Here is an 11074-nt window from a genome sequence, read left to right as displayed (position 1 = left end):
CTGTTTCTGATTCTAACAGCTGTTGAAATTTCAGATAATGTGAAAAGATATTCAGATATTTGAAAAAAATATTTTTGCACCAGATGTTCACTGGAACTTGAAGTTAGAAAGAAAGATGTTTGGCCACAGTGCAATGAACAACCTGAAGAAAGCGAATTAATATTCAAACCAGGCTAACATTACAGAAGAAAACACCATCTGAACAAAGCAGTTCTTTGCAGGACTGTATTTAGTATTTTTATGCATGTGAAAAGCTCACAGAATTCAATTTTATGATTAAAAAGGCAATGTTGCTTCATTTCTAGGCTTGGTATTATAAAGCTTAACACTAAGGCTGGAAACAGTCACTAGAACATGTGATGGAACGTCTTTGATGTCAAACCTTTCATACATACAGTATATCTTCTAGGGAAAATGATGCAGGAGATAGTAGTGTTCTGAAACAACCTCTTTCATGCCATAGTTTGTGTTTTATCTGGGGCTTTGGATGTCCTGATTTTTGTGTTGTCATGTGGCAGTGTCCCAGGACTGAGCTGAACAGAAAAGGAACTTGGAAAATAAATCTGGGGAAAGGGCTTGTCTTTTTGCGTGTTATATATACATATACATACACATTCACATTGTATAAGATCTCTAATCAGTTTTTTGGAGAAAGTTTCTCTCGGTAATTTCATACACTGCTGTTTAATAGACAGTTATCTGTTTTGTCGTAAATCTTTGTCATGTCATTCTTTACTGATGCAGTATTTCCCTACAAATTCTTGATCTGTGTAAAAATGGTTTTTGTGTAGCTGCAGTTTTCACTCCGCGTGTGTTATTTATCATTTGATCACAGCTTTGGATAAGCTGGGTCTTCTCCTTTCTTGTCAATGTGGCTAATAACAGGCTGCCACTCTGAGCGATAATTTCCAGCCTTTCTTCACCAGATGTGGCATGAATAGAAATATTTGGCTGACAGTAATGCGACTGGGGGGCCTCATCCTGTAACCTCCTTTGAATCAATTTGTGATGTATTGTATTTTCTTGCAGACCTTCTCTTTATAGTTGCTTTAGTTTGTTTTGTGGGTGTTAATTTTATTGCATCCCATCAAAAAGATATTTTTTATATTCCAAGGGTAGACAGCTGCTGTGCCTAGCTTTGCTATCAGTTTGCTAAGTTTGTTGTGCAGTGGCCCTGCCTAACCTTAGGAGGCAATATGCTAGCTCAGCCTCTCTGAATTTCCTTATTAACTCTTTATCTGTTGTGTAAAGCCCTTGCAGGGGCTGCATTCAGTGCGTTTGTAACAGAATGGCGAGTCCGGTCAATTGATTGATTCACACAAAACCACCACCTGGTTAAACTGCATTATGTGTATTCAGAAGAGCCTGTATGTACCGTAGGCACATTCATGCAGGCCCGTTTTTGAAATTCAAAATCTAGCTTCATGGGGAAAAAAAATCAACGGGTTGTTTTTCGGTTGTTTCTTTCCTGATGCAGCACTCGTGTGAATGCCACAGCACGCACAGGTTTCTGAAAGAATATTGAAACGGGGAATTAGGCTCAGTTTAAAATGGTAACGAGGAAAAAAGAAAGTACCAAAAAGGCCCAGCCTCTCACATGAGAAGAGCGTTTCTGTGGAGGCTGCGTCGTGGAGATTTGCCGCTGGAGTGGGGGACTCCTGGCAGTAGTGCCAGCGACAGGGCAGTGAGCAGGCAGGGGACTGGCTGTGGCAGTCTCCACACGGGACATCAAAACAGTGTCCCTGCCTTCACCTTCCACACCATCCCTCAGGCTGGAGAAACGGCAGGAGGGGGACGGGGGCCCAGCTCATTTCCTCCATCAGAAGCTGATCTGCTGGCTGATTGAAGTCCTGCAATTGGATGGAAAGGAAGTAATGAGTTTATTCCACCTGAGTAAACTCATGAATAACACCTGAATAACATTTTTGAGAACCCGATGATGGTTTATTTTTGTTTTTCTAATTTTAATAAAGCACGTAGTTGATACACCCAAACTGTGCAGCCAGGGAGTATTAGCTCACTTTGGGTTTAAATTGTCAGTGCCATTTTTCATTTTGTATTATCTTAGATATGTATTTTGCAGTGCTTTTTTTCCCAGTTAAAAAAGCTGTTAATAAAATGACAAACCGCACGATATCTCTCTTTTAAGCACATGATTTAAAATACCTAAAATAGTTCCATCATTTTTCAAGAAAGGGATTTGGAAAATATTAAAAAATAATATTAGAGGTTAGATTGAAAAGGAATCATAAAATTTAAATAGTCAGTATATTCACAGTCGTCTTATTCTTGAAAGGAATTGTTCCCAGTAGCTGGGTACACTGTATGAAAACTTCTGACAGATGTGACAAGCATTATTTCCTTAGATTTGAAACTTGCTGTGATCTTCAAAATAGTGGCAGTGAGAGGACCCATAACAAATTAGAAACAATTCACAATAACGTGCATCTGCTTAATGTTTATCACAGTACTCAGATCTCATCACTATAACCACTATAACCACTTATCCAATTCAGGGTCAAGGTGTCTCAGAGCCTGTCCTGTGAGCCCTTGGACACGATACAGCCTAGATGTGATGCCAGTCCATCGCAGGGCACAAACACACCCACACGCACACCAGGGCTCATTTTACAGAACCAGCTTGTCTTTGGACTGTGGAGGAAACCAGAGGATCCGGAAGAAACCCACGTGACCGCAGGGAGAACATGCAAGCTCCCTGCAGACAGCAGCCCAGTAGTTGAGCCCTGGGCCCCAGCACTGCGAGACTGCTTAATATTTATATCCTACTGAATTATTGGTGAGGCTTCTATTATGAATGAAGGCTGGTAAATGAAGTAATGCAATAGCATCTTCTTCTTTAATAAAATGTACACAGTGGCATTGTAGCCGGCATCAGGAGTTCCCTTGATGCTGTATTTTGTGTACTTGGTAAAACCAGTGCTAGATGAGCTCTCTGCTTCTGGATGTTACACAGCAGGCGTTAGGACCCAGTTGGTCGGAGACAGACAGCCCTCCTGCAGCAGGCAACGCCGGCAATAGCGCAGTGCAATCTTTCAGCAGATGCTTTGACATTAGGTTTTCTTTTTATAAAAACATAAAAGCCAGCCAGAAGGAGGAGGATTCGTTTTCATACTAGACCCTGATCGAGATACGCCAGAGATCCTGGAAGCTAAAGGCCTTGTGTAGAGAAGTTGGTGATCCAGTCTGCTTGAGTGGGATTTGAGCAGCCATGGTCTGATCACTGTTAACACAGACAGAATCATTGAAACATCACCACAAACAGGGACAGGGATAAGAGCATACGCCAGCTTTATAACAGCAGAAGCAGCATGGCTCAAACTAAAAGGCACATGTATAGTCGGGTGAGTAAGAAAAATGATTGAATGTTTAATGAAAGGTGTGTGAACTTCTGGGTGTTACTGTCTGCCTGTGTTTCACAGAGCAAAACAGGATTGCTGACAACCAAGGGCTTTTAAACCAGGAACAATACAGTGGCATCATCAAGTCCTCTTTTACTGTGTTCAGATGTTATTTTTCTCTGGTTGTAAACAGATGTCAGCTGTTCATTTCATAACTGGGTGTTATAAATGTATGTTTTCTGTGTTTTGGCTGGGTTCTCTAAAGAGTCAGATAATTAAAAAAAAGACAAAGCAATAAACTAGTAATGAGCTGCTTGATGGATTGGGGGAATATTTTTTTTCCTACGGAGACTTTCAGTTAGTACTTTCGAAGTATAAAACTGTGCCTTTAGCGCCGATTTCAGACTTAATTTCAGGCAAAGACTTTTACTACTGTGTGATTTGCAGATACTGTAGTATGCAAGCACACAACTTAAACTGTTTCAGTAAGCTAAGTCTGATACTTCAGAGATAAAGTCAGTGTAGGTGTACTGTAGGCCTGTTCCTCGCTATGCAGTGACATATGGATCAGGGTTTTGTTGAAGTCACTGTGAATTGCACAAATATGAATGTAAAAATCAAATTCCAGAGTTCATATGTAAAGAAGTACTGCCTAGGTCTCAGAAGAGCCTGCACAAATATTCAGATAAGAGGAAAAGTGAGTGGAAATAAGCTATTTTTGTCTTATCTGTGTTATCTGAAATATCTGTGTACATAATTCATGTTCTGCTTACCAGGATTATGAAATTGAACCATGGTTTTAACTGGAACAACTCTTTCACAAGCACAAGTCTCATGAAAATGTTTTTGGGATGATTGTTTTCATTTAAAAGGCAAAGTACTACTGTACGTTAACCGTTATGTATCCTGTATGCATGCATTAATTAGTTACATGAACTTTGTGACATCCTATTACAGGTTTTAGTTTTACCTTATGGAGATTTTCTGGGCCCTGCCCTGTGTTTCAGTGGGCTGTAGTCACTCAAACATGATCTTGTTTTTCGATGCTGATTGTCCAGTCTTGGGTTTTGATTCATTATAATAATAATACCTTGCATTCTTGTTGCTTTTTTCCTCCCAAAGGATCCCATAATACTTAACACATGGAGGGGGACTCACTTCATCCAGTACTCAAGTGCTGGACCCATCTTAGTAACCTGTGGCAGCCATTATGTGCGGGCAGCACTGCTGCACAGCCGATTCAGGCTGGATTTACTTCAGCAGTGAAGGTGGAATTTAGGGATTGCCATTAAGTCGAGAGTAGAATGTAGCCTTACTCTTACAAACTGATCTTTAGTGTCCCACTGGTCAAGATTTCATTTTAACAGCTCTTCTGCACGATGGTATTTCCTACACCTTATGAAGAGCGGGAAAGAGCGCCGCCTACTGGTCCCCAGGCACCACTTACAGAAGCAGCCTGGTTTTCCTTGGAAGTCTCCCACCCCATTGCTGTCCAGACTCAGCCTTGATTAGCTTCTGAGTTGTGATCAGATCCACCTACAGTACATGGTGGTGGCATCCCCCCATTGTCTGACCCTGTTCCACAAGTACTGCTTGAAAACTGGTCACAAGTTGTACACATGTCCTGTAAGAAGACGGATATTAAAAAAAGAATATCTTTCATGCCACGTAATACCAGCTAGTTGGAATTATTATATATGAAAAAGCCATGCTTTTGTGTATCACCATACTTAATAGCCCCGACTAGCTCTGCTGGTAGAGCATGATCTCAGGGTAGTGGGTTCGTGTCCCACGTGGGGCGCAAGGTTCTCTAATAACCCATACTGGGCAGCAGCAGTATGGGGGGGTGGTGTTGGTGGCTGAGGACCATGTTTCCGTGACAACGGCAACAATTCTCGCACTATCTGCGTGGAAGGAAGGCTTGGTGATCTACTTCCAGGTCCTGCCAGAAAACTCTATGGATAGTGACAGGGGAGCTGTCCACAGGGTCGCCATGAGTCGACACCGACTCGACGGCACTCCCCATCCTTACTTAACATGTGATTGGGGTCATCTGCCAAACCTGCTACACTTTAGTGCCTTTTCATCAATTCTCATACCTGCTGATATTATCTTTTGATGGGACAGATTGTGCCACCTGTAATCATTGCTTAAAACAAAAGAGCTACTGACCTTAAGGAAAAGCAGCCTTTATATGGATGTTTAGAATATAAACTGTACTGTTTGCTCACTGTGATGTCTATTTTTTCTATCAGTGGCATTGCTAGTATTGTAGCATATTCCCAGTGTTGTTTGGAATGATCTTTTATTGTGAGATAGTGTACCAAGTCCAGAGAATAGTTGTTACAGCCCATTGGTTTTGATAACATAATGTGTTGCAGATGTTTGGTGGTTGAGGAAATATTCTATTATGCTTAATGTTATGTGCATTGTCTCCTGTCTCTTAACAAAAGAAAACAAATAGTAGTATAGTGCTATAAGTTATACAATATATGTAATGATCTCATCTGTCTGGCTGTTTTACTTAGTCAGAGGTGTTTGCACCATCCTGACTCATGTGCCTAAGCTGCCAGGTTTGTCAAATCTGAAATATCATCATTATCTGGTCCTGCTTGGACCTCAGGTTTTCACTTTTGGCAGGCATATTGTGTTAAGGCCTGCGCTGAAATGTTTGTGCCTGTGCTGTGAAAATATACAGTCTGGATCTGTTTATTTTTTGCCTCCATGCTAAACAGAAAAGACTGCTAATTTTGCAAAAGTGTTAGAAAATTAATACAAAAACATGCTGAAGTATAGATAGTTCCAGACCTGTATTATCCAGTGCTGGCCTGATGAAATCGTCATGCTGACTTGGGGCTAGGTGTGATCAAGACCAGGAGATGCTTGTTTCAGAAGATACCATTGTTCACGAGGGCTGCCTATCCTCACATTCAGATTAGTTATGGGAAATGAGAACCATCCTTGCCTGCTATTTGTAATTCGAAAACAGAAGAGTTTTTTCTTTTTTTATGTAGACACAAGAAAATATGACAGATCATTCACATTGGCCTTACTCATCTTGAACATTTGACTACTAATAGAACATTTATCCAAGAATATAATCTTGGAAGAACCTAGAATGAATATCTTCATCCACAATGTGCTCGTCTGCTTGTTTTCTGCACCCACAAACTGTTTGCTTAACGACATGCCTTCTGTTCTCTTTTTCCTGAGTACATTTATATGTTTTTCCATATATTTATGTTTTTGTTCCTGCAGCCGTGCTCTGTGTTGAATTTGAAGTAATCCTTTGGGCTTACGGTTTTGAGGGTTTTAAATGCCTCAATCAATTCTTTTTGCTGTAGGCTAAAGAGGTTCAACTGTGTATTTGAGGCAGTTCCATTTGCTGAATGTATCATGAATATCCTGATGTTTCTTAAGCTTTCAGTTATTGATCTGTTGCAGTTATCCTTTAAACATATTTACAGGAAACTGACCTTTTGTTCAATTGCAAATATTATCTGATTGAGACTTTATTCAGCTTCTTAACCATCACTGTTGTATTAAGTGTTTGTGTTTAAGTACATGTTTGCGAGTCTGAAATCCTTATATGAGTTTCATGTATTTGCTCAGTGTATGAAGGCCTTTAATGGAGAGACATTTTGTCATTTTTCAGGCTTTTGGACGGTCAGGTTTAGACATGCGTTTTCCTGAGTCTCGGGTTTATGATAAACAAGCCTTTTTGGTTGCAAAATCTATGCTTTTTCTGAAAGGTAGAATTAACATATTTGGCTATATCTTGCGAAACCTGGTTTGAGTACTGAGCAGCATCTGCTCGTGCAGCCATGTCTGTCCATCCATCTTTTAACCACTTTATCCAATACAGCTCCACAGGAGAACTGGAGCCTGTCCTGGCAGCACCAGGCACGAAACAGAGTCCACCCAGGATGGGTGTCAGTGTGCTTAGGACATTTCCATTGGAGCCATGGACATTCCCATGTAGTTGGAGAAAATGAGTACAATGCACTCAAGTAAGAAGTGGCCTGTACAGATCTGCATGCTGATGTTGTTCCTCTATGTTGTTGCTTTACTTCCGGTTTATAACGATACTATGATCCCATTTCTAAGAGTAGGGTGTTAAATCCACAGTCTTGGCTTAGTTTCAGTCTGGGCCTAAACAATCTGTCCTCTCACTCCCCCCCCGATCGGCTGTGCGCTGGGGCTGCTGGTGCAGAAGGGCTGCTGTGTAACACGAGGGTGGAAGCTGCACTTCAGCTGTGGATGAAGTGGGACCACATCTACTGTATATATGTCAAGTGCTTTGAGATCTTTTGAGTTAAAAAGCACACTGTAAATGAATCTAATAACATGGTATGAAGATAACGAAACAATCCAATTGCTAGTGTTGAGAAAACAATGGGAATATCAATGGAACTGGATCCATATTGATCTGACTAGGAGCATCACGGTGATGCAGTGGTTAGCGCAGCTGCCTCACAGCGCTGGGGCTCTGGGATCAATTCCAGACCAGGGGTGCTGTCTGCGTGGAGTCTGCATGTTCTCCCCCGTTCGCATGAGTTTCCTACCGTAGTCCAAAGACATACTGGTAGGCTAATTGGCTTCTCGGAAAATTGGCCTTTGTGCAAGTGTGTGTGTGGCCTTCGATAGACTGTCCCCCGCTTTGTGCCTGCTTGCTGGGATAGACTGCAGGTCCCCCTTGACCTGTAACTGGATGAAGCAGTTAGAGAATGGATGGATGGACGATGTGACTCGTAAGGTAATTCCAGTATGGCTCTTCATGGACCAAGCAGTTGGGTGAGTGTTAAGTGTTGAGTGGATATTGGTTGTTGCTCCACTGCTCCCTGCAGTGCTCTCAGTTGCAGCAGTCAGAAATATACAGGCAAGCAAATATTTTTTCAGTGTGTTCCACTGAACAGCGGAGTCCATTCCCAGGCTGCCTGTTTGACCATGGTATCAGGAGCTGTAGAAAGCCACCTAAGCCTGTACTGAATCTTACTGCTAAAAGTCTATATTACTCCTTTGCTATTTTCTTTGCGCCTGTGATTTCTTGAATTGTTGTGTGTGTTTGAGCTTAGCTCAAGATGTAAAGCCAGCCTTTTTTTCCCTGAGCAAACACACCAGACCAGTGCAGCTAAAGAGATTTTCTGTTTTTCATACATCACTATCAGCAGACATGCTTGCACTATGTGACTTTTACACACCCGGAGAAGGCTGCTCTTTTCAGCAGGGAATAAACCTATTTCTTGTTCCTATAACTATTTTATTTTTCCAAAGACACACCTTTTGACGCTCAGTATAGGAAGTAGTAACCCCTTTAAGCTGCTTCGAAAAAATGACAGCCAAGTAAACTTCTAATAATGATCTTAATATCAAAGTTCTGATTTGCATTAAAATGTCAGAGACAAATTCTGATTGAAACCAGGAGGTTCAATAATGAGTCCATGAGATTTGTAATGAGTACAAATCTTTAGAACCACAGACACAGTAATGGTGAATATCTTGTTGGAAAAACAAATGTTTCTGAATAACACTCTGTTAAAACCTAATTACAACATTGAGCTGTAATCAAGAAGGACAAGAAGTGAAAACTTCTTTCTGAACGGAGACGCAAGAGCTACCCAGCCATATGACTAAAGCTGATACTCTGGCTCCTTTCAAGAAACAGATGGATGAGATTCTTGGATAAATTAGCTACTAACCACTACCAAACGATGATCTTGATAGGCTTATTTAAGGGCATCTGTCTATCAGAAAGCCAGTAAGATAACTATAAAAGAAGAATGAAAGGGAGAAAAGTGTATCTTTGTATATCTAACAATAGTTCATATGTGAGGCTGATTCTCAGTGTAACTTTCTGCACAGCGTGATATAGTTCAGATCAATAATAATAGCAGCTGCTAGGCATGGCCAGAAAGACACTGCCAGAGATGGTCTAGCACTTCGGAGTTCTACAGTGATGTCACTTTTACTTCTTTCAAAATGCCTTCTGAATGGCAGCCTGCAGGAAGACAGGGAGGAAAACAGTCAAAATCCCTTCATAGATTAATGGTAGATTTTTAATTTTGTCAAGAGTTCATAATTTGCCCTGTGGTACCAGTATTTCAGAATATTACATGAGGTAAGTGTCTATGGTTTAAATCTAAATTTAATGACGTCTTGTTGGCTTTTTAAATTTGATTTCAGATTTGCATTTGCACACCTTGACCTGTGCAGCCTGTTGTGTGGGTCTCTGTATCTGCAATCTTACAAACCAATGAGTCTACAGACTGAACACAAGCTATAAGTTTTAGTGTATCTATTTAAAGACTGTCAGAGTTCTTCTGTGTTTCTTGAGAAGTTGAATACCCACTTGTGGTATATTGTACCCTTGTAACACAGAAAATGGACAATTCTCCCACGAATTTCAGTTTTTGCAACATCCTTTTTAAAGGTTTCTTACAAACATTGGGTTTGATATTGATCTCATTTTGTTTTTCTCTATTTAAATCTTTTTTATTTATTTAGGCATTTTTATATCTCGCAGCCTTATTCCTTATTTTCAGCATGCTGTAATGTGCTGTACTTTGCCATAGTCTTAATACAGTTCGTCCATTGACTGAACTTGGCTGAACCCTGGCACTGGTGAACTTCTCCTCCAGCAGACAGTTCGTCCTGTCCAGCGCTGAATGTGTAGATATTGGGCCTGCAGAAATACAGTCTGCAGATCCTTGGAGCTTTATTGGGACAGAAATATCGTTGTTTAATAGCTCAAGTGACACCTGACACGTTGTCTGTGTGAGACGTGAGCCGCTCCAGATGAGAAGGTGCTTGGTGTGGAAAGATCTTCAGCTGGAAGCAGTGCGGACTTGCTGCCGGCCAGGGCCTGACCTGACCGCTGTGCGCTCTGTCTCTGCAGACCCCGAGCAGTGGGAGCGGCAGGATGAGCTCGGACGGGGGTGTCCGACCGGTCAAGGTGGGCTCCCGCGTGGAGGTGATCGGCAAGGGCTACCGGGGCACCGTGGCCTACATCGGGGCCACCCTGTTCGCCACCGGGCGGTGGGTGGGGGTGGTCCTGGACGAAGCCAAGGGCAAGAACGACGGGACGGTCCAAGGCAAGAAGTACTTCACCTGCGAAGAGAACCATGGCATCTTTGTGCGCCAGTCCCAGGTAACCCTTCCCCTCGTCCGTCACTGTGTCCTCAAGCCCCCAGCGTCTGAGAGAGACCCACAAGAGCTCTCTTAGATCTTCTGATAAAAGCCTTTTATCTTCCAAAGTTCTCAGTTCTAAGTTACAGTCTGGTTTTGTTTATAGAAAAACCTTTATATTAAAATTCTTAATGTAGAAGTACCCTGAACGCTTCTGCCACGCCCGCGCAGCCCAGAGTTAATCCGAAAAAGATATTAAACAAGCCTCTGCACCCTCGCCGTCAAGCAGTGTTTCTGAGTCATGTTCATCCCGAGGCACACCGACTTAAAGCTAAAGAGTACGTGGCACACCTCCCTACACTCACATACACATAACTCACGAGCTCTTGAACGTTCTCAGTTTTGTGGTTACACCACAAAGCTTCCATATCTATAAATAATATTTAACTTGTTGATGTTTTTATTTTGCTCGTGTTTGACTGTTCTCCAATTCCGCGACCCTCCTGTCAATGTCCGGAGAAACCCCACCGTGCCGCGGGGCAGCGAAGGAGAAGCGCCGCTCGGCGGTCTCGCCGGCCGGACATGTGACA

The 11074-nt window shown here is 42.0% G+C and overlaps 1 protein-coding gene across 5 annotated transcripts in view; it reads left to right on the top strand.

Moving 5' to 3' along the window:
• LOC148679009 (dynactin subunit 1-like) overlaps positions 1 to 11074 on the top strand; it is a 79488-nt gene that overhangs the window by 9764 nt on the left and 58650 nt on the right. For 4 of the 5 annotated variants that reach the window (XM_088638317.1, XM_088638303.1, XM_088638295.1 and 1 more), the window contains exons 1-2: positions 3019 to 3362; positions 10255 to 10506. In XM_088638317.1, coding sequence (XP_088494443.1) covers positions 3330 to 3362; positions 10255 to 10506 — 285 coding nt within the window. In that variant the 5' untranslated portion in view covers positions 3019 to 3329. Of the gene's footprint in view, positions 1 to 3018; positions 3363 to 10254; positions 10507 to 11074 lie in introns of those variants that run through there. The other variant, XM_088638310.1, reaches the window with a different exon arrangement.

This window comes from Lepisosteus platostomus, chromosome 1 (genome assembly GCF_059453375.1).
Source record: "Lepisosteus platostomus isolate fLepPlt1 chromosome 1, fLepPlt1.hap1, whole genome shotgun sequence".
Lineage (NCBI taxonomy): Eukaryota > Metazoa > Chordata > Actinopteri > Semionotiformes > Lepisosteidae > Lepisosteus > Lepisosteus platostomus.
Note: the sequence above shows the minus strand (reverse complement) of the source record. Positions and strands in the feature narration are given on the sequence as shown.